General features: G+C 46.4%; 1 protein-coding gene across 4 annotated transcripts in view; it reads left to right on the forward strand.

Annotated features, from left to right (window-relative positions):
* The window catches only part of Daam1 (dishevelled associated activator of morphogenesis 1), a 174,536-nt gene that overhangs the window by 114,549 nt on the left and 36,173 nt on the right, over window positions 1–23,814 (forward strand). For all 4 annotated transcript variants that reach the window (XM_028858344.2, XM_028858334.2, XM_028858351.2 and 1 more), the window contains exons 4-15: window positions 4,991–5,062; window positions 10,873–10,967; window positions 12,635–12,968; window positions 13,937–14,047; window positions 14,162–14,265; window positions 15,621–15,687; window positions 15,908–16,025; window positions 16,381–16,519; window positions 16,780–16,838; window positions 20,675–20,862; window positions 21,351–21,650; window positions 21,967–22,074. In XM_028858344.2, coding sequence (XP_028714177.1) covers window positions 4,991–5,062; window positions 10,873–10,967; window positions 12,635–12,968; window positions 13,937–14,047; window positions 14,162–14,265; window positions 15,621–15,687; window positions 15,908–16,025; window positions 16,381–16,519; window positions 16,780–16,838; window positions 20,675–20,862; window positions 21,351–21,650; window positions 21,967–22,074 — 1,695 coding nt within the window. The remainder of the gene's footprint in view (window positions 1–4,990; window positions 5,063–10,872; window positions 10,968–12,634; window positions 12,969–13,936; window positions 14,048–14,161; window positions 14,266–15,620; window positions 15,688–15,907; window positions 16,026–16,380; window positions 16,520–16,779; window positions 16,839–20,674; window positions 20,863–21,350; window positions 21,651–21,966; window positions 22,075–23,814) is intronic.

Here is a 23,814-nt window from a genome sequence, read left to right on the forward strand (position 1 = left end):
CACGGCAATAAGAAAAGGAGGTTATGTAAATAATAGTTGATGCAGGCCAGAGGTAAAGTGTCAAAGGTGACCTGTGTCCAGCAGGAAATCTCAGCTGTCCGTACTCAGCTGTTGATGTCTGAAGGCCTCCTAGCGAAACAGGGAGAACTGAATTAAAGAAACCACAAGACAGCAAAAACGTGGGTGGCTACTGAATGACTTTCAGAGTGACTTTTGAAAATGAATAGTTCTACAACTGAATCATTGGACAGTGTAAGTTTTTACAAGTTATTGGTGTTAGAAATTGAATCATTAAACTAAGTACCGAAGAGGTTGTGTTCCCACGAATTTTGAATCTTAGAGATTGTAAGAATTTCAGAAACAGTCTGACCTCACTCTCCTATTTTGGAGAGAATAAAAATAACCCCAGATATATACACACTTACCCAAACTGCCAGCTGATTGAATAACAAAGAAGGTTCTAGACTCCCATCTTCAGATGGCTGATTGGTGGCCTTTCTATCATGCCATATCTCTAAAAATTAGTGGCATATGTACATATTCTCAAAAAAAGCAGAGAAATTAGACATTCGGATACTTATTTCTGTTCTAATTATCTAGCAGACCTGAAGATAATTCCCATAAACTTCAATGCATGTAACATTTTCAAGGAACAAATGTCCTACTTTCATCCTGCTGTTGGTCACATACCATGACAGAATGCAGTTTGGGGAGGAAAAGTTTGTTACAATTTACAGATCACAGTCCATCAGTGAGGGTCGTCAAGGCAAGAACTCAAGCAGGAACGTGGAGGCAGGCCTGCTTACCGTGCACACAGCATCATCTCTGACCCAGGAACTCACTTCACAGGCAAAGAGCTGTTTTGGGTCTGGGGTCGTTCAGAGATTCACTCTGACCGTGATAAATTTTAATAAGTAAGAAACTTTATTAAATACTGTCCATGACCATCCCCAAGACTGAGGATGCTCAGATTATGGCACTAATTATTTTAGTCAGGGGCTTATAGAGGCGAAACTCACAAGGCTACGTACTTCCTGCCTACATGGAATCAAGCACACACCCTGTGCAATTGACGGCAGCCAAGCTTGTTTACAGAAGCAAAAACACACAGTTTGTTATTTTACATGAACAACGGCCCTCAGCATTCCAGGAAGTTATCTGTCCTTGGGCAAGTGAGGCTGACAGGTTAGAGGCACTTCTGTTTTATAGCTCTCTTAAGCAGCGTCATTTTAACTTCAAACGTAACACTAGCCATCACTGAGGCACAGTGGGAACCATAGAGGAATGCTACCGGATGGCTCATTCCAGCTAGTTTCCTTGTACAGCCCAGGACCGCTTGCCCAGAAAATGCACTGCCCATAGTAGACTGGGCCCTCCTTCACCAGTGAACAACCCAGCAGTCCCCACCCCACACATTCCACAGGCCAGTTTGATACTAGGGAATTCCTCAACTGAAGTTCTCAGGCGATTTCTAATGAAAGTGAACTAGAACACAAAACTAGATTCTAGTGTGAATTGTCCCTTCTCCAGGTAGACTAGAAAGGACATGTAATATGCATCTAGGGTTTGTATTCACTTAGGACTACTTTTCAGGGTGTCATGAACTGTGGTCAATAATCTGTCTTGGGGGATTTGTTTTGTTTTTGAAACAGACCTTGCTACAGTTCCCAGATTGGCTTCAAACCCAAGGTCCTCTTGCTTCTGTCTCCCAAGTGCTAGGATTATAGGTTTGCTCTCCATGGCTACAATAATCTATCGTAAGAGAGGGAAAAAAAATCTTTTCTTTTGCAGACTGTAATAAACTAAAATTCTTGCTTAGGTAAACATTGTAATAGGATTGGCAAGGAAGGTGACTATAAAGTAGAGTTAGCTGAACAGTTGAAGAAGGTGCTTGTTTGTAATCCCAGTGTCCAGAACTGCGTGATTGACAGCTCATTTTAAGGTTTGTAGAGAATTCCCCAGGGAGAGCACCTGTATTTGGAGGGGTGTGACAGAACAGAAGGGCTAGAGGGAAGCTTTTTAGCTGCTCTCTGAGCACAGACATGTCCACATAAGGCATGGCTGAAGGGCTAAGGAGCTCCCCAAAAAGTGTGTAGAGGGCAGAGTAGAGGTCACCTGGGCAAGACATCGGACCTTAGAGCCAGTGTGGCAGAAGTTGCGGTAACGTTTGGAGAAAGGTGGACTGTTTTTATCTGCTGCCCGTGTCCCAGTTCTCTCACACAATGAAGTGGTTAAAAATGAAAGGCAGTCTTCTATTTGTCGTCCATGGCTCATGGGGCCTACTAGGTCTATTCTTAAGAGAGAGTGTGCCCTGACCTTTCCCCAACACCTCTTCTCCACCCTCTGCAGTAGCGTAGCTTAGTCTCTGCTTGCCTCTTTTCTTCTTCAGTCCAAATGGTGTGGTAATACTTAATATTAGTCATGAAGCGGACTGAAGGGAATGGGAAGGTTTAGAACAGGGTCTGACACGTAACACGCTGTGTACGGGCTGGGCATCACACTTGCTTCCATTGCACTTGGTTCATCCGTACAGTCTCGACTGTCTTATCTCCTTCTTCCCTGGAGTAAGAAAGGAGAACTGAGATAGATGTGTCCAAAGAAGAATGCACGTCAGAGGCGCAGGACATGCCTTCTCTTAGCAAGGACACACCTTACAAGTGTCTTCTCCTTGGCATGTCTCAGCATCTGAGCTCTTGATAGGATGCCCTCCCTCCCAGAACAGTCGGCTCATTTCTTTCTGACTCCTCAGTGGGAAGGAGAGGCTTTTTAACAGTCTCTCACATTAGAAGGAGAACCTGGCCTCAGACTTGTATTTCATCTGGCTCTTGCTGCAAACTTGTGTATGTAAGGACCGGGACTGCACAGGGCGCTCAAGAGGCGTGGCCAAAGGGAAGAGCTCTGGGAATCCCCCTGCCTCCTACTGCCAGAGCGTATCCACCAGTGCATTCACACACGCACGTGCCAGTGTGATTTTCTCAGCCCTGAAGCATGTGAAGTGGAAGAGCCCCATTTTGACTGGAATATCTACTCTTAACTGTTAGTGTTATTAAAACATTTCCAAAGCGCAAAGTCTTCTTTCTGTGCACTAGTCTTCAGTTTCTCAAATAATCTCTGTTCTGTATCCAGGACTAGGGAGCTTACAACAGACAAGCTCTTGTGGAACCTTGGACATGGGACTTGATTTTTGTTGGCTTTGGAAATTTGCCCTAGTTTGGGGAGAATGGAAAGATCTGGCACCTTCTATTTCATTTTATAGGTTCAAATACCATTGACTATCACTGTGGTTTTGGCTTGTTGACTACATTGGTAACAGCGGGGTTTTGTTCACTGTAATGCTTCTCTGAAGAGGAAAGCTGGGTTCGGTGTTATTTATGCTGTCACCATAGCTCTTTTATTAACACGTTAAATTACAACCAAGAGCTGTTCTAAAAACTCGTCAGACTTCCTGAATGTTTTTACATCACAAGAGTGTAACCCAGCCCAACTTCAAAGTCCCTGCTGTAGCCTTCCTTGGCCCTCACCGTCCAGCTCCGCATCCGTTACTGCCTACTCAGGTGGCCCTGTAGACAGCCGCTTGCCTTCTGGTTGTGACAACTTCAAAACAGGTTTGAATTATGTTTCTTCTATCACACCTCAGTGGCTCCACTTGGAAGTATTTGCCTAGGGAAAGTGCAGTGTGTGTGTGTGTGTGTGTGTGTGTGTGTGTGTGTGTGTGTGTGTGTGTGTCTGTGTGTGTCTGTGTGTGTGGTGTTAGGTATGGTGGCTCACAACTCTAATCTCAACACTTGGAAAACTAAGGCAGGAGATTCAAGTTGAAGCCAGCCTGGGTTACAGAGACAGGGAGAGGAGGACGGTTTTTAAAGATAAAGTGTAAGACTAAAAGTCAAGCTCTACCTAGAACTCACTCTCCCAAGAACCAGGCTGTGTAGGTGTGCATGTGTGCATGTGTGTATTTGGGAACCGAGAACTCTGAAGCAGGTAGTGACTGCTTGAGCACCCCGCAGCAGCTGTATGTACATGGCAGCGTCTTCTTCAAGGACACAGGGCTAACCCATTGGATCAGGGTGGTCTCTGGATGCGGAGGCACAGAGCTGCTGGGCTGTTTGTTTCTCCGGCCTGTTGACACGAACATCTGCCCACACAAAGTTGTGCAGAGATGCGTAGAAACTGCACACAGTGTGCCCCTTGGATGAGCATGATGTGTTGGTAGCACAGACTACAGTGGGCAGATGTTTCTGGGGGTTTCGGCTCAGGCTTGCCAGTGACCCCCCATCCACAGATGCCCCACCTGTTCTGGCTCCAGGTCACCCTGGGTTGTGAGACACAACTAGCCGAGGAGCTTTGGGAGTGGGTTTCTGTTCTTTTTAGCAGAGATACACTCTATTTTCCCACCAAAACTCCTGAGCTAGCTCAGCAGGAGAGCTGTGCCTGGGACTAATGTGTGCTCTTTTTCTTACCTCCACCCAATATCACCAACCTACTTTAGGCCACATCAAATGAAATCCTACTGCAAAAATTTTGATGTTGTTGGCCTCTGAGCAACAGACTGAAAAAGTCTGGTCACCAACTGGCCATATCTGTGCAGTGTTAAGGCAGGTGTCCTTCACTCTTGAATTTCATACAGACGTGTAGTCCCAGTCTAGTTCTCAGTGTGATGTGGGGCTCCGAATGCTCTTCTCAATGTCATTGTGTCCCTAAAGGAAAAAACTATACCCTGCTGTGACTCAACTCCCATGTAAACGCCCTTCCTCCATGAGTTAGAACATGTCCTGTAAACATAAAACTTTCTCTCTCCCTCTCCCCCTCCCCCTCCCCCTCCCTCTCTCCTCCCCTGTTACATTGGGAAGACCATCCCCCGATGTATTCTATTGGCTCTGCAGACCATTGTCCCGATGCATGGCACACCAGATGTATTGTTACATGTAGACCTTTGCAATGTATTACCTTTTTGTTGTTTCTAACTTTTTTTTCTTTTCTTTTCTTTTTGTAGGACCAGGAAGAAAACAAGGGAGCAACAAGTTGGCCTGAGTTCTACATTGATCAGCTCAATTCCATGGCTGCTGTAAGTGTAATTCACATCCCGGGACAGTTAAAATCTCATACAAAGTACACAGTTGCACAATGAGTTGGATTGAGTAAGATCTTCTGAATGCTGTTACCTTTCCAAACTCCATTCCAAACACTCCATGTTTGAGGTGTTGGGGACAAGGGAGCAGAAATGTTGTTTAGCAAAGTTATTTTTCTAGCATGTTTTAAATAGAATCTACACATACTAAAATATGATTGACTTTAATGTTATAAGAGGAAATATCATTTGAAACGTGTCTTGGATTCAACTTGAACTTGCTGTTGCTGTGACTAGTTGTCCAGAGCTTTGCAGCATTATTGTGGAAAGTGGAACCATCTAATGGTAGTGTAGCTGAACTATCCCTTCATTATGCTCTTGCCAGCCTCCTTCCCACTGGGAACATGGTTCCTCCCTGGCTTCTTGATTTTATGGGGGAGGCGTGATGCTCCTTTCCCATAAAAATATATAAAGAGTCAAAGTGATTTGATGAAATGGTGTAATAATAGGAATGCTCTTGGGAAAGCTTTGGTCCATGGCTTTTGGGTTCAGCTATCAGTTAAAATGCACTCTCAGTATCTGAATTCTGACCTCTGAGATGTTACCATTCCAGGCAGCTTGAAGATCATCTATTAATCATAGCTAAAATTCACAACAGATATAAATCACTAGCCTTTGAGCCTTACCAGCTTAAATCACATTGCCCCTGGTGAAAATTGAAGACTGACCACAGTTTGCCTCAGTAGGCACACTCATGATCTTAAGAATCATTTGTATCCAACTTTAAGTTTATAATATGAAATAGAAGGTAGCTTCCAGAATACTCTGCCTCTTCCCTACCTCTCCTGGAGAATTCTCTTCTCGCGACTCCAAGCAAGGCCTTTAGCTGACCCAGTGTTTTACTGCTGCTTCCCTTGTAAATATTAAAAACCAGCCAGAATCCATGAATCGCCTGCTCTGCTTTTGAGTTTTAAAGGACCTTCACGTTCAGTCTCTTCCTCTTCTTCCCCATTTCTTTCTTATTCTGCTGCTGTACCTTGAATAATAAACAGCCCAGTAGATGTGTCCAGGACTGTATAAATTATAGAAGAAATCACATAAGCTTTTGCCTCGAGGGTTTCTGGTCTAAAAAAAAGATAAGAAAAGAAAATAACCACCAAATCCCATTCCATACACTGTGTACTGCACCAGAGATGAGGGAAAGATGACCTCAGCCTTCGTGTGCTTATGATAACGGAATGGGAGATGCCTGATGACCACCAGGGATTTTTCTGTGCATCTACCCAAGCAATAATAATTTGGAGCTACTTATTATTTCTCACATATACGGGTTGTTTGTGAGTTCTTGTTCCTGACTATTAGGGAAAAGGAACTGTCAGGCAGACTGTCTCTGGGTATAATTAAGTTGGCATTGTTTGATGTCTAACAAGAGAAATGCTTAGTTAATGAATTCCCTGCCCTGAATGGAGAAGTACTAAGTATTGTGGATTTTTCTTTCCTTAGATGTTGGGAAGTCATATTAATTTGTCCCCTGCTGTGTCTAGGCTTATCCTTGAGGTACAGGGTCTTGGATATTCCAGGGTATGGCCCTTCTTCCCTTCTTCCTCTTGTCCCCTGGAGGGCTCTCTGCAGCATTCTTGAGTGGTCGGCACTTCAACTGTTTGGTTCCTAACCCAGAATCTTCCCCAGGACATCACAAGGTCATTAGATTATGTGCCTTTGCTGTCCTTTATGTGTCAGACACTTCACAACGTTTTGAAATGCTCCTTCCTTAGGCCTGAGCCTTATCTTCCTAGGGTCAAGGATTAAGGGCATTAACTGTCCAGGGGCTAGCCAGGTCTCCAAACTCTGGCATCCTTAAAGAAGCAAGGAGCCCAGTAACAGCGGAGCCCCTGCTGAGCTCTGTGTCTCTCAGCACCCTGCTTGCCACTGGTCCTTGCACTGTTCTGGCTGACATCTGTGCTAGAGGCTTCCCCATAGCACACAGCAGAAACCCTGAGACATCGTCCCCTGGGACGGGCATGGGACAGAGTTCCTCCAGATCCTTCACTGTCCCAGGGGCAGAATTCTGTCATCATCTGTCATCTGCAGCATCAGTGGCAGCTACTACTACTGAATGTGCCTCATGTGACCGGCAGTACTGTTTAAATCCAACCCTCACGATGCGGGGCCAGTGCTATTCATAGACAGAGTCTGAGTCTGGAGGGAAGTTACCTTGCCCAAGGTCATCAAATTAAGAAGTGGTCATCTAATTAGGGATTTAAACCATCTGGCCGAGCCCAAAGATAGTTTGCAATTAGCCTCTCCCTCTTGGTTTTGAAATCTCACATGCGGTACATGAAAGAGGCCCGAGGAGGGGACACTGTAGTTAGTGTAGACACTGTAGGCTCTGTGGGCTGTTCTGGGGAAAGGAAGGCTTCTGCTCTCTTTAATGCCTCTAGAGCCTGATAAAACAGGCCAGGTTGAGAACAGCCACACTTGCAGTGAGACCAGCTCTCTGTGGAACAAATTAAGTTACTTTACGTAAGCTTCAAAACAAGAATGCTTTGTTCTTGGGGGCTGGAGAGCTGGCTCAGCGGTTAAGAGCACTGGCTGCTCTTCCAAAGGACCTGGGTTCAATTCCCAGCACCTACATGGCAGCTCACAACTGTCTGTAACTCCAGTGCCAGGGGATCTGAGACTCTCATATAGAGATACATGCATGCAAAACCCCAATGTACATTAAATAAATAAATAAATAAATAAATAAATAAATAAATAAATGTTTGAAAAAAAGAATGCTTTGTTCTTTAAAGGACCCCTGCGTTATCTGCTGGCTTTCTCTCTTTGTCAAAGAGCTGTGTGGTGCAGGAGAATGGCCTAACAGGTTTCAGGACTGGAGCTTGGCTCCATTTTGCCCAGTTCACACCAAGGAAATGTTTCAGCCTAGAGTGGTTCTAGCCCAGGACACTGTGCCATGTCTGGGTACTGTGTCTCAGTGTGCATCTCAGCAGCCTTCCCTGGAAGGTCCTTGCCAGTGTGTACTCTGGCTTCTGCTGGCTTCTTATGTGAGCCGACACTTAGGCTTACGCCCATCCTGCATGTGCACCAGTGCGTGCTGCTTGTGTGGCTTGGAGATTAACTCTAGACACGGCGGCTTAGCTCCTTTATCAGCTATTAAGTTGCAAAGGAAACTTCTAAGCCTGAACACTTGAGGCTTTCTATAAGAAGCAGCATTCAGATGGCAGGTTCAGTTTTGTCACACAAATGCGATCTCAGATCCAAATCTGAGAGTTTCACATTAAGGCATGATATGATCATGATCTTTCTGCTCTGGGGCAGTCCTCCCTGCATTAGGAAAGGGAGTTCCAATACAGTTTTCTGTAGCACTTCATGAATCTTCCAACTCTAAGGAAGACAGAGATGGACCGCCATCTCCTTGCATTCAGAAACCTTCTCCAGGATTGCGAAAGTGCTAAGTTAGTGTTAGTGGTCCACAATAAAGCGTGTAGTTTGAGTTCAGGATGGCCTTAGGAAGTTAATCTCTAAAACAAGGAGTGGTAGTCATTGTAAAGGCCTGATTCTGAGCTGCAGATTCAAAACAGTTGCTGAGACTCCAGAGGAGTTCAGCTGCCACTGGAGAATGAGCGCCCTTCCCTGGATTCACACTGAGTTGTCCACAAGATGGGCTATGGTGGTTGGAGGACTCATTGGCTATTTCTGTGCATAGCTTCTTCATCTACTTCATCTGCTGACAGCTGTTGAGACACATCACCAGCGAAGGGACAGCTTTAGCAGAACAATAACAACTTAAAAAAAAAAAGATCTTCCACCCACTGCACCCACCTCCAGGTGCCATTAATGCCCCTGGTTATTCATTCATTTTAAGCCTTACACTTCTTTCTCATCAAAAGGTCAAATGGGGTTTTAATTAACATTTAGTTACTTTATGTTGATGCTGTTGATTTAAAAATAATAATAAAGTCTCCCATAGTTTTCGAACCTGAGATAAAAAGAAACACTAGATCATTGAGATCCATAGAGAAGCATCAGGCTTTTCTCCCTGTGTGGACTCACTTCACTGTGCTTCATCCTTTTATCAGGGTTGGCAACAGATCAGGCCAAGGAGACAGAAACATGCATTTGGAGCAGGCAAAGGGAAGGGCCAGCAGCTCCGTGGGTGAAGGCTTCTGGGCTAGACATGGGGAAGGAGGCTGATCTGCCACAGCTAGGTGATCACGGGTGAAAAAAGTGAAAAGACAGTAAACCTTGTAGATGTTGTGACTTTATGTCACCTGAGGACTCGAGGGATGCTACTTTAGCTGCTTTCCCAGTTGCTATGGTAAATTCTCTGAGAAAAGCACATTGACAGAGAACGTATTTATTGTCACCCACAACTCAAGGGTTCAGGCCATCAGGGTACCCTGCCCAGGGAACCATCCACCCACAATTAGAATAGGTCTTCCAACATCAATTAATACATACAATCAAGATAATCTCCCATAGGCAAGCCTGCACACCTGTCTCCCATAGGATTATAGATTCAAGTTGACATTTAACACTAACCATCATAGACACACAACATATCACACACAGCATCCAGATACAGTGAAGGACCTTCTCAAGAGAATATGGCAGCTGAGACTGGAGAGATGGCTCAGAGATTAAGGGCACTGGCTGCTCTTCCAGAGGACCCAGGTTTGATTCCCAGCACCCAGATGGTAGTTCACAGCCATCTGTAACTCCAATTCCAAGGGATCAAATGCCTTCTCCTGGCTTCCTCAGTTACTGCACACACAACATACATATATGCAGATGAAGCAACCATACACAGAAAGAGAAAATAAATAAGTTTTAAAAATTATTTATTTTTAATATGGTAGACTGTTACAGAGCAGGATGCTCAATAGTTATTCTCCCCTAGTTTCATGACACCTGCCACACATACACACACACATAGTACCACACTCACACAAACAATAAATAATGCCACTGAGATCTGCTTACTTAGAGCCTTGCTCCTGCAGCATCAACATTGCCTGGAAAATTTTGCAGGAATGTAGCTTCTCGGGCTTCCTCAGACCTGCCTAGACAGTCAACTGGAGAAACACTACCTTAGCAGCTCTCCACATAGCCTCTGTGTGTGTGTGTGTGTGTGTGTGTGTGTGTGTGTGTGTGTGTGCGCGCGCGCGCACCACACCAATTCTGCAGCACCTCACGCGCGCCTGCCTCCTCCATGTCTCTGTCTCTACCCCTCTCCCTCCTCCCCTCCCTCCCCTGCCTTCCATACCTTGATTTCTAAATGATGTTGGGTCATAATTAAGAACTTGCATTTATTCTGAGAGTAGAGACCATCTTAGTATCAGATTCAATTTAATTGTTACTTAAAAAAATTATTTGATGTAAAGACATCCCTTTCATCTTGATTCCAATTTCAACTAACTCTAGTGACCACGTGGGAACATGGCTGTGTGTGTTACCTGACCCTGTGATGGTTTGACCTTTAGTTGCCAGAGAGTGGCACCCAGGTATAGGCCCAGCTTCTTCTCTGTCAACTACAAATGGCAACATTTGCATCAGGGCTTGTGATACAATAATTGTACGAATTTGTGCAACCCTCTTCTACAATGTCTAAATGTTTTATTAACATGTCCTTTACAGTTGGAAGTCTGACTTGCAACACAGACAGAACTTTGCAGAGTTCTTGGTGGGGGTCTACGTCTGTGCCGGTACTAAGTCTTACTCAGAGATGCACTGCTATTTTTTGAGAAGTCATTTACAGTAATTGAGCTGTAGTAACGAAGAAGTAATCCTGTTTTCTTTTGTAGAGAAAGTCTCTGCTGGCTCTAGAGAAGGAAGAGGAGGAAGAGAGGAGTAAAACCATTGAGAGTCTAAAGACAGCACTGAGGACAAAGCCCATGAGGTGCGTCCCCTGGGTAGCTCAGCCACCCTCCCTTCCCTGGCCTTCCCCTCCTCTCCTCCCTGTTTGCTGTGGTGCTTGCACCTTCCAGGGACCCTTCCATGTCAGAGCATGTCACTGAAGCATGGGTAACTACCCTGATCTCCGGACGTTTGGTAAGAGCTTTCCTTCTTTTAAAAGAGAGGCAGACGGTGACTGAGACAGATAACAGTTTTCAAAGAAGAGGAAGGGAGAGAGGAGAGAAGGAGGGAGAGAATGCTAGAGCATTTCCCCTGGGAATGTCAATGCAGCCATTTGGGACTGTGGCAGGGCAGCTCGTTCCTCACGGTGTTAACCATAGTGTTGCCATATGACCCGAAAGCTGTCCTCCCAGGCATATAGACAAAGGAAGTGTCTCCCGAACACTGTGTACAGATGTTCATTATCAGCATTATTCAAAATAGTTTTGTTATTGTTTTAATAGAAACAACCCATATCCAGCTGACAAATGGATACTGAAACATAGACTGTGGGATATTGCTTGACCACTGAATTGTGCTCTTTAAATCAGTGAATTTTATGACGTGTGAATTATGTATCAAAAACTATTATTAAAAACAAAGATGGGTTGACTTCCTGGCGAGGAATGAATTCTCTCTACTAACCATTTCCACTCTGGCCCTCCTCCACCATCACCCCCCACTACGACTCCAGAATTGGTGAGGTGCTGCAGTCCTTACAGTGCGTTTCATCAGCTCTGGTGCCGCAAGTGAAGGGGAATGTGGTCGGGTGGAATATAACAATTATCTTTACTTAGTAATAAACTGCAAACTAAAAAAAGTATTGATGCGTAAAAAACTGGACAAGAGTTTGACAAGAGTTGTCTGGACCATGACGACAAGCTCCTCACTTCTCAGCTTCTCAGTCTGTTGTGAACTTTCCTTTCAGAAGCTGAGGTGTCTGGGGGTGAGGGAGGTTGGAAGTTTCCGGCTAGTCCGAAAAATAGGTTATCTCTGGGCTGGGCAGCTTTCATATGCACATGCGCATGGTGAATTCTCATCCTTAACAGTGAAGGTTATAAATAGTGATAAAATTAATTCACCATAATAAACCTGTGTGTATATTAGGATTCCCTGTAGCGTGCCCTGTAAAAGGAGGGTTTTTGTTCTAAACGCCCTGGCAATAAAAGCAGCCATTTGTGATGAGCAGTAGAACTGAAGGATGCTGCTCTTTGTAGGGGCCGTGCTCAGGGCCAGTATACACCACCTGGGGACTAGCTGCTGCCATCTAATCAGCAGATGACCTTTGACCGAGCACAGGAGAGAGAGTCTAGGGATGGGGCTGTAGCTCAATGGCAGAGTGTTTGCTTAGCATGCGTGAGGCCTTGGGTTCAGTCCCCAGCGCCAGGGAGCGTGGCGGACAGGTCTGTGTGCCAAGTGGCTGCTGTTCCTGGCTGGGTGAAGATGTGCTCGGTTGCTTCCGTGTACCAGCTGAGGTGCGCTCGCCTCCAACGGAGACTCTTCTCACAGTCGGGTTAGACTGACCATTGGTCCTGTGCCATGGAAGAGGCAAAGAATTGCAAGCCTTTAGGTTCTCCAGGAAGTGAGTCCACTTCCTTTCCCCCCGGCTTTTCTGTTACCATGGATACAAAAGCACAAAGGGACGACTCTGATCACTTCTCTTCCTGGCAGGTTTGTAACCAGGTTCATCGATTTGGATGGCCTGTCCTGTATTCTCAACTTCCTGAAGACGATGGACTATGAGACCTCTGAGTCTCGGATACATACCTCCCTCATTGGCTGTATAAAGGCACTGATGAACAACTCTCAGGGCCGGGCCCATGTCCTGGCTCACTCGGAGAGTATTAATGTGATCGCTCAGAGTCTGAGCACAGAGAACATTAAAACAAAGGTGGCCGTGCTGGAAATCCTGGGCGCCGTGTGCCTGGTTCCTGGGGGTCACAAGAAAGTTCTGCAGGCTATGCTGCACTACCAGAAGTATGCCAGTGAGAGAACCCGCTTCCAGGTAGGGGCGCCCACAGGCTTTCTCACTCACCCCGCTCTGTATAAAGACAAGTGCCTTTCCTGGCCCTGGAGGGGGATTATTGATAGTTCCTCCCAGTGCCCACACTTTGTCTGCAAACATTCCCTTCCCCTTAGGTTCAAGAACTGGAAAATAAAACATGCTTTCTACCGTTGATCATTCTGGGGTCTAAGATATACTGAACTCAAAACTGTGACCCTGGGCTGGAGTATGTGGTGCCCTCACAGAGGGCCTGGGTTCAGTTTTTGGCACCCACGTGGGGATTCACAGCCATCCATAATTCCAGTTCCAGGAGATCTAATGACCTCTGATCTCTGGGCACCAAGCACACACGTGGTGCACATACACAGATGCAGGGAGGACACACATACAATAGACACAAATACATTTCATAAAATAAAATTTAGAACAAAATCGGTGACTGCATCCTCTATATTACGTAGCACACAGCTTTTGAGTCCACAGAATGGAATGTTCCCTGAAAACTTTGCAGGTCATTATTCTTTATTTAGGATCAAAATTAATAGTGAGATTATGTTACCAAATTTTTACTCTTTTTTTTTTTTTTACTCTTTTTTTTTTACTCTTTTTTTTTTTTTTTTTTTTTTGGTTTTTCGAGACAGGGTTTCTCTGCGTAGCTTTGCGCCTTTCCTGGAGCTCACTTGGTAGCCCAGGCTGGCCTCGAACTCACAGAGATCCGCCTGGCTCTGCCTCCCGAGTGCTGGGATTAAAGGCGTGCGCCACCACCGCCCGGCCAAATTTTTACTCAAAAGTAAAACGCACATGGAGACAAGCAAAGTTTCCTGTATTTTATGTCCACCTGCTGTGCACACACCTGGAAAATAGTTAATAGCCCCAATCCTGAGTTACAGAGGAAGCTGTCTGTGAATCAGTGTCATTCTGACTAAGTGATATCTGAAAAATTAACTTCCTGTTTGTATAATTGACAGACATTAATTAATGACTTGGACAAAAGCACTGGGCGTTATCGGGATGAAGTGAGTCTCAAGACCGCCATCATGTCCTTCATCAATGCAGTGCTAAGCCAAGGAGCCGGAGTGGTAAGAACTCTGCCCTGCAGTCTTACGTGGATAGTGTTAAAAACACCTTTCCAGTGTGGTGACTATATAGTGGAAAAACCATAACTTTGTATTGTGTCCCCCTTTTATTTTCAGGAGAGTTTGGATTTTCGACTCCATCTTCGCTATGAATTTTTGATGTTAGGAATTCAACCGGTTATAGATAAATTAAGGGAACATGAAAATTCAACATTAGACAGGTAAGTCATACTTGTTCCAGCTTGAGAGGCTCCATGCAGTATCCACCACATGACCCTGTAGCAGATGAAGTGCCAGCCCATGGGCTGCTTTCAGCCTGCCTGTCACATCATGAGCTTGCACAGCCTGTTACTTCAAATTAATGGTCTGTTGGTGACACTTTATCAGTGAGGGAAGCAGTGTGGCATAGAGAACTTCATGTGGCCCAGTCTGTCCTGCCCTGGTCTTGCCTCTGCTATGTATCCTGCTGAAGTTACTCACGGTTTCTGAACTTTACTATTTTTAATACCTATAAAAAATGGTAATGATGTCGATGGCAGCTGGACTCTAGAACCGCCTCTGAGACCTATGGAATCACTTAGAAGCTTTAGTGAGTGCCAGTCCCCAGCCACTGTTCAGTTGTTACCATTTCTGAGGCATCCCCAGCTTGCAGATGCTTGACTCCGCCGCTGTCTCCCTCATCCACACCCCAGCATGCCCTTCTCCGTGACAGTCAATGGAGGTGGCCCAGACACACTTATCTCGGCCCTTCGACTTAGTGTTTCTTTGCCTTCAAACACCTTTCACGGATGTTCCGATCACTTGTTCCCTTACTCTGCAGAGCGCCCATTTCAACTTCTGTTCCCTTCTCTGTTTTCCCTCCCCTTACCATTGTGTGTTTGTCCTCATAAACTACATCATCCCTGGACTGCAGAACTCGGAGTGGAGGTTCATGAAAACTCGCACAAATAAATGAAGCACACGAATAGTTCTTTTCTGATCCATAACTCAACAGCAAGTCACGTGTGTGGGAATGGGCTTGTTTTTCCATCAAAGAGTCAGCAGTTGAGTCTGGACAATCTTTAGATTTGATAAGCATTTATTCATTTGATAATTACTTACTATGTGCTATGGGCCTTACTATGTGCTATGGGCCCTACGTTTTCTATTTTTTTTCTTATTTTTTTTCTCTTATTTAGCTCAGATACATTTTGTTTTTTTCCTTAGAAGGAACATGATTAAGCAAAGGCATTCAAGTTTTGTTACCATGTTTCTTTTGTAGACAGCTCTAGAAATCAGGCAGGGCCTTTTTAATCTGTCTTTGCTGGCCGGAGGGTCGACCCCAGGGCCTTACATGTGATGCAGTCACTCACTCCTGTTCTGTATCCCCTGCCTTTGCTTTCTGAGCCAGGCACTCAACTATGCAGCCAGCCTGGGCTTAAGCTTGGGCTGCCTCTGTATCTACCTCCTGAGTAATGGGGTCACATCAGTACACTACCACATTGTGCCTAGGCCTACACTTGAACATCCTGAGTCCTTTGTACTTGAGTTTGTGAGATGTTCCACTTTTACTAATTTTTGTTCAATTACCTTTCAGGCATTTAGACTTTTTTGAAATGCTCCGAAATGAAGATGAACTAGAATTTGCCAAAAGATTTGAGCTGGTATGTGTTCTTACCATTGTTCTGTGTGACTCGTCAGACGATAGGGTTTGCCTCTAGAAATGCATGTTCTGTGTTGGCGGGGCCGGTGCAGCCTGTGAGCAAGGGTGAAGCCCTGTTGTGCCACCTAAGGGTCCGCTTGTAGCTGTGTGCGTGCACTCTCCCTCTGTTGGGGAATCATGACCTTGCTGTCTGATCCAGGTTTGTTTTCCCTGTGAAATAGGTCCACATAGACACAAAAAGTGCCACTCAGATGTTTGAGCTGACCAGGAAGAGGCTGACTCACAGTGAAGCCTACCCGCACTTCATGTCCGTTCTGCACCATTGTCTCCAGATGCCTTGTGAGTGGTAGGGCTGTGGGAGCCATGGAGAGCGGGGACAGCATCCCGATGGTTCCGTCTTCTCGACAGTACTAACTAGGTTGGGTGCATCCCAGGGACCCCAAGCCACAGCCTTGTGGCTTCCCAGTGTTTGTTTCCTCACAGAAAAGGGGCAGTTACAAAATCCTCAGAATGAAATGACCTACAATTTACTTGGATTTCAAAACCAATGCATGCCTCACAGCACATGTAGGAAGGGGTGTGGAGTATGCCTCGTGATCAGATCTGTGTCTCCACGGGTGTCTGCTCTTGAAAACCACTCATCCTAATTTACAAACAGCTTGAAGGTTGTTTCTACCCCTCTTTTCCCTTTCAGACAAGAGAAGTGGTAACACAGTTCAGTACTGGCTGCTGCTAGACAGAATCATACAGCAAATAGTTATCCAGAATGACAAAGGACAGGACCCCGACTCCACACCTCTGGAAAACTTTAATATTAAGAACGTCGTAAGAATGTAAGTCTCTTCTCACCTTGATGTCTGTGAGGTCGTGGTGGCAATGGGGGACCCTCACTTTCCTACGTCAGGATACAGCTGAGGCAGATGAAACGTGCTAGGGTCAAACTGCGTTACAGATCAGCCCATGCACTATGGCCGAGTGACTCCTGGGTTTCACCGAGGCCTCTCTGCAGCACCCTGTGTGTGTGCCCAACACGTTTGGCAATGGGGGGCATGTTTTGTTCTCTGTAACAAGTGTCCCTTTAACTATTCTGCAGGCTGGTTAATGAAAATGAAGTCAAGCAGTGGAAAGAACAGGCAGAGAAAATGAGAAAAGGTAAACGGCAGAGCCCTGGCGGGGGTGGCTGCGCTCTGGGGACTTCTCATCAGTGCTCACTTCCGTGCCTCAATAGCCTTTCCTTTTTCACGTCCTAGGGCACTCGGGCGGGGTTGACTTTTTAAAATCAAACCATTCCGTTCTCTTGCTGTTTCCCAGCTCCTTCGTACTTTTGTTTTATTATGCTGGAAGTGTTTTAGAAAAGATTGGGACATTTACTACTCAGACTTCAGGAATTGAAAACAAAGAAATACAGTTGTGGGGTTTTGTTTTGTTTTCTTTTTTTAAGGGCTCCTACAATGGCTCAGTGGGTAAAAAGTGCTCGCCTCCAAGCCTGACAGCCTGAGTTTGATCCCCGGGACCCCCATAGTGGAAGGAAAGAACTGGCTCTTACCTTTAACTTACATGTATATGTGTGTCCCCGCCCCCCATGCGCACATGCGTGTATACACACACACACACACACACACACACACACACACACACACACACACACACACACAAATTATTTTATTAAAAGAATTCATTAGCTCAAAACTACTGAGCACGCAAGCCCCTGTCCCACAGCTGCCCTTCACTTAAAGTATTTGAGGTTGAATAAATACAAGAAGCCTAGGATTTCTGCAGACTCTTAGGACACAAGCGCGGGCTGAGCACTGGTCTCAGCAGTTCGGTTCTCTCCGCGGCTCTGATGTGGCCCCAGTCATAGAAAGAGAAATCCTGGGGGCTGGAGAGATGGCTCAGAGGTTAAGAGCACTGACTACTCTTCCAGAGGTCCTGAGTTCAATTCCCAGCACCCACATGGTGGCTCACAACCATCTGTAATGAGATCTGGTGCCCTCTTCTGTTGTACATAATAAATAAATAAATCTTTAAAAAAAAAAAAAAAAAGAAAGAGAAATCCTGCAGGAAATCAGTAGTCACTGTGGAGACAGACGTGGTATTAGACTCTGCCTTTGATGCTGCCAGTCAGCCTCTGACGGGAGAGACGTTTGTGTTCCTCCTGGTGCCAGCCACGCGCAGAAGCATACAGCTTCCCTCCCTCCTTCAGAATCTTAGCAATGAAAGTCACCTTTGGGAAAGCAGTCTCACCTCCGCACTCCTCCCCACACTGGATGATGGACTGTTCCACTCATCACAGCCATTCAGTCACAGCCAGTGAAATCCAGCATCTGATGTTCTGAAACAAGTGGTCCAGAGCTGCCTGGGCACCCCCTCTCCCCACACCACATTTCCCCAGAGCCACTGACTGGGCAAGACAAACGTCAGCTCTGCTGTGCTCCCTGGGCCTGCTGTTCACCCACATGGCTCTCAGATCGTCTTTACAGTACATTCCAGAACCTGCTATGGATGGGGAGAAGCAAAGCCCTGACTAGGACTAAGATAAAACGAGAGATTGAGCCATAGAGAAAGAATATAGTCCGTTTTCTAGTCAGCCTCAGTGGCCACCTGACTTAGGCCAGCGTTATCTGAGGCAGTCTCAGTTTGGGGGTTACCTTGATCAGATCGGCCTGTGGACATGCCTCTGAGGCATTTTCTTGAATGCAGATTGATGTAGGAGGGCCCAGCTCACTGTGGGCAGTGCCATCCCTAGGCAGGTAGGCCTGAGCTGTATAGGAAAGGTACCTGACTGTGAGCTTGAGGGCAGGCCAGCAAGCAGTGTTTTGTAGTTTACCTTCAAGCTCCTGGCAAGTTCCTGTACTGACTTCCTTCAATGCTCAATCGTGACCTGGAAGTATAAGATCGAAAACACCCTTTCCTCCTTAGGATGCTTTTAGTCATGTTTATCACAGCTACCAAAAGCAGATGGGAGCAGCCAGTGAGTAGATGGTTAAGAGTGTTCTTTAGAATGCATAGGTTTACAGTCAAGAGCACTTGGGACATGAGATTTTGAACTGTCCAATCATACATTCAGGGGATACCCGAATCTCTGGTGTCTTGAGCTGTGCTGCTTCTCAGTGGGAGTCTGAACTCTAACCTCCTTCCTGTGAGCAATGACATCTTCTTCTCCCCTCTGGTGATTCCCCTCTTCCACAGCATGGGGAGTGAACCTCACTCGCAGGTTGTTGTGAAGATTAAATTGAAAAGAACTGGAAAGTTAGCATAGCGTCAGCACATACTAAATGCACAGCAAATGATAGAAACCATTCCAGGGTTCGGAGGTCGGGTGGCGTGGGAGGAAGTCCCCAAGGTCGGTGGGAAGATGGGGTGGGGAGGGAAGTTGCAGTACAACAGACGAGAAGAGAAATTACAGATGAGTTCTCTTCTGGAAGCTACGGCTAGCAAAGTTAGATTGAATCGCTGACAATTTCAAAGGAGGAGATAGGAAGTTGTTTGGACCTACACGTGGGAGACTATTTGAGGGCGAAGTCTATGGAGCACAGGACCCTGAGAAGGATCTGTAAAAACTCAGTGACTGGATAGTACGTGATGTTAGTTTAGGAGACGGTTTTCAGCCTGGCACTTCCTAAACCTGCCCTTACCTCAGGACCATCCAGGAGCCGGTTCTGACCTGTTTCCTAAGCCCTGCCCCCGCCTGCTGTTTAGACTGCTTGCAGAGGGCTTTGGACAGAGATCTTGAAATGTTAAGACTGCTCACCGAATGGGAGGCATAGCCAGATTTGTCAAAGGCGAATCCTGAAAGAGGGGAAGGAACGTTCCTAATCTCTTAATCATCAGTGATGAATGAAGTGGAGAGAGAAGAAGGAAAATGGAACACAGTAAGGCGGTTCAAATGTGGACCACAAGTCAGGCATCGGGGAGTGGTAGATGGGACTGAAGGGCTTGGGTTGTAATTTGGAAGCTGACAAGACTCAAGGAATTTAATGGCTCACACCTTCCTGCAAATTCCAATTCGGGGAGCCATAGACGAGGGAAGGTGGAAAGAGACAGTAAGAGCTTAAACGTGTTCTCCAGTTGAGAAGTAGAGACCGGCTGTGTGTAGCCCAGCCCAGCGGGCTGTATCCCACATGCATTTGTTGATGTGAAAAGAAGAGGCATCGAGGGCAAGTGTGTGAAATAAAAACTTGCAGCCTAAACGTCGTCATTTCTCTTTTCCGAAGCCCGTCCCTCCTGTCAGCAGGCTTATGATCACTGGCAGCATGAACACCGTCACTCTGAAACCGATGCCCCGTGTTCCAGGACACCACACCTGGGAAAGTCAGTTACACAGCCGAGAGCTCCCTTTTGTCCTCTCGGTCCCGTGGTTCCCGTGCCTAATCAGCACGGCTACCCTTAAGATACTGAATGCAGAGACAATAACATGGCTTTCATGTCGACTGCCAGAAGCAGAAAGGACTGAGATAGCCCTGCAAGGAGGCAGGAGACGTACCTCAGCTCCGAGTGCGCAGAGGCCTGCCAGCAGCTCTCTGTCGCAGCACAGAATCCTTCTCCTGCTAGTGGGACAAAGCCAACACACTTCATTCCCCAGGGCTGGGCTTCTCGCTGCCCCATTTCTAATGTGTGAGAAGGGGCCTTCTTTTAATAGCCCCTTTCCCGGGTGTAGCTGTTAGGCCACCTCTGTGTCAGGACTCAGAATCAAGATAGCGTTCTCCCAGAGAAGTCGCTCAAACATTGTTCCCTCCCATTTTTAGAACCACGGCCTTGGGGCCTCTTCTTTGGTCTTTCCCAAAATGTAGTTACTAAATTCGTTGTATGAGGCCTTATCCCAGCGTGAGCACTGGTTAGCTCTTGAGCTGCCCTTCTGTGGGGAAGAAGATCGGGGCCTAGGGCAAGCTGACCCACAATCTCTACATCATCCGCAGCCCTTTTTTTTTTCTTTTAAAGCAAGTGCTCCATCTCTGAGGACTGTTTTCCTGTCCCGCTTTCTTGTACAGAACACAATGAGCTGCAGCAGAAGCTGGAGAAGAAGGAGAGAGAGTGTGACGCCAAGACCCAAGAGAAGGAGGAGATGATGCAGACCCTGAATAAGATGAAAGAGAAGCTTGAAAAGGAGACCACAGAGCACAAGCAAGTCAAGCAGCAGGTGGCAGACCTCACAGCGCAGCTCCACGAGCTCAGCAGGGTGAGGGCTGAGACCCGGCCTCCTGTCCTGGGGGATCGGGACCCTGTTCTTCTGGGCCTATTGCGCTGGAGTAGACACCTCTGATGGAGGAATGAGCTTGGAAATGTTTCACGGTTGACCTCAGTAGTGGCCTCGACCACCAGCATCCTGTGGCTTAGGTAGCAGAGGTGGTTTGGGGTTGAGTTTTGACCACCAATCTTGTCCTAAGAACGAAGGAAATCATCCCATTAGTTGCTTAGAAAAGGGGTGCCATGAAAACCAAACTGTAGGATGGTGCAAGTGAGCCAGAGAAAGGCTCCACCAATAAGCACGTATGTGTCGAAGGACGAGAGGGTCCAGGAAAGTCCGTTTGACTTACCCCCCCCTTGATACCCACGTTCTGGCAAATGTGGGTACGCTGTTACCTGTTCCTTAGATGAGATTAGAGTCTTGAAATCATCCAGTGAGTTTTCTTTTTTCATTGATTCTTCCTGATCTTCTCTTTCCAGAGGGCTGTCTGTGCTCCAGTCCCAGGAGGACCCTCACCTGGAGCCCCAGGGGGACCCTTTCCTTCCTCTGGGCTGGGATCTCTTCTCCCTCCCCCACCACCCCCACTTATTCCAGGTGGAGCCCTTCCTCCGCCACCACCTCCCCTCCCTCCTGGGGGTCCTCCCCCTCCCCCAGGGCCTCCTCCCTTAGGGGGACTCCTGCCACCTCCCGGTGCCCCAGTGAGTCTGACCCTCAAGAAGAAAAACATTCCCCAGCCCACCAACGCACTCAAGTCCTTCAACTGGTCTAAGCTGCCTGAGGTAAGCCGTTTGTCCCCATGTCCCATGAGTGATCAGTGCACGGTACCTGAAGCTCAGTGTCCTCACAGAGGGGGAAATGTCCCTGCTGCTGGATAGCCTGGCCATCTAGTGTGGACTCAGGGTTCCCCCCCAGCTCCTGTCTTAGCTGGTAATGTCTCTGAAATAATTACACATGGTTTCAAACCAGCTTGCCAAAGCATCCTGTAGAATTAAAAATTTGGAATAGTAGTACTTAAAAAAAACAAACAAACAAAAAAAAACCACTTTTTTTCTGTATGACTGTCAATCATAAACCTTGTTAACTTGATGTTTCTAGAACAAATTGGAAGGAACAGTTTGGACCGAAATCGATGATACCAAAGTCTTCAAACTTCTAGACCTTGAAGACCTAGAAAGAACTTTCTCTGCCTACCAAAGACAGCAGGTAACACATGTCTTCCAGATGCCCCGAAGTACTGTGTCCTTATGCATGATCCCTGGCCATCCGCTGGAACCGTGGCGCACAAGCACTTTGGTGCTCATGATGTTTACTCTCCCCTGATGTGGTCCTGCAGAGCGGCATAACTACATGTCCATGTGTGTGTCCAGTGGCCATCAGTGCATGCTAACCACTTGAAGGCATGTGGACTCTCTGTGGAGAAGCTTCCTATCATAGTATATGTCCAAGGTCTTCTTTCTGTATGTACAGAGAGCACTGTATCTTGTCTGTGCCTATTCAAATCTAAGAAAAATAGTGTCACCTTACAGTATTTGTTTCTGAAACCATTCTGGGCTGTCTGCGTTAAAAGAAATATCAAATGGTTAGTCTCAGAATCCAAATGCTTTTTAGACTTGATGGACTCTTTAGAAGTATGAGGCTTTGTAAAAACTGTAATTTGGCAGCTAAATAGACTCTACAGAGGAATTTGAACCAAATGTCATGAACATTATAGGTTCATTAGTGGGGTTGCCCAAGCTGAGCAAGTATGAAAATGTCAGTGACACCAGTAGAGCCAGAGAAGCTACTACTAACACTTCCATAATGGTAGAAGAGCATGTGGTGTGGCGCCCACTGCCTGCACACACTGATGAGGCCTGCTCATATCTGTGTAGACTCTCACGTTGCTCTAGAAGGCTTCCTCCAAAGGTCTAAAGTGTAGGCCAAAAGTTAGAACATGGTAGCTAGATATAGAGAGTTCAGGGGAACAAAGAAAAGGTGAGTTAAAATCAACCAGAGTCCTGGAGAAGGGAAAATTGAGCCCAGGAGGATGGAGAGATAGGTTCTTAAGGCAGACTAACGTAGAGGACCTGTGAACAGTGCACACTGCATTTGGATGGGCAAACACAAGTGCTGGGCATCTGCATAGGAGTGTCCTGAGGGCTTAAACAAGCAGAAGACTTCCTGGTCTGCCTTCTTGGCTCAGTCCCTCAGAAGGACTGTCTCAAAAAAGAAGTGCTAGGCACCAAGGAGATGGACAGAGGATACAGAGAAACTAAGGTGGGATCTCTTTTCAGGATGGTTTTTTATGTGGCTGCCTGGGAGACGGGGTGTTATTCACTAGAGGACTTTGCTGGAAGAGAGGGTAAGCGTCTGTGCAGGGCCCTTTGTGCTGGTTCAGTAGAACAGGAAAGTAAAGTTAGTTGCCTGCCATGGTGCTATGGAACCGGAAGCCTTCAGCCAGGCCCTTCATAAGTGAGACGATGCCATGCTGAGCGCTGTAGGCACCAAGGAAGGGGAGGTGAGGATAAGGGAGGTGAGGGCTTGTTCGGAGGAGAGCAGTACACTTTACATTTCAAAGAACAAATGAAGGTGTGTTTGGAGCTCTTGTCCTGTAGTTCCTGTGCCCATAGTCGTCCCTCATTGGCTTCTGGTGCCTCTCCTGTCTCTGATGTCCTAGGAAGGAGGCCCCTGCACCTTGGCATAACATTTTAGCAGATTTCCAAGTAATTCAAGTAATCCTCTGATCTGGCTACAAGTCCCATTTCCTCCACACTTGAGGCTGTCTGAGGTGAAGGCTTGGAAACTCAGAAAAGTGGATGAGATGGAGAGAAAGCTGCAGGTATTCCACACAGTGCATTCAAGTCTGAGCATGTCGGTTGCATTTGTGAGGAAGGCAGGTGGTTGAAAGGCCCAAGTTTACAAGCCTCATAATTAACTGGCTTTCAGCAGAAAGTACAGAAGGAT

This window comes from Peromyscus leucopus, chromosome 14, assembly GCF_004664715.2.
Source record: "Peromyscus leucopus breed LL Stock chromosome 14, UCI_PerLeu_2.1, whole genome shotgun sequence".
NCBI lineage: Eukaryota > Metazoa > Chordata > Mammalia > Rodentia > Cricetidae > Peromyscus > Peromyscus leucopus.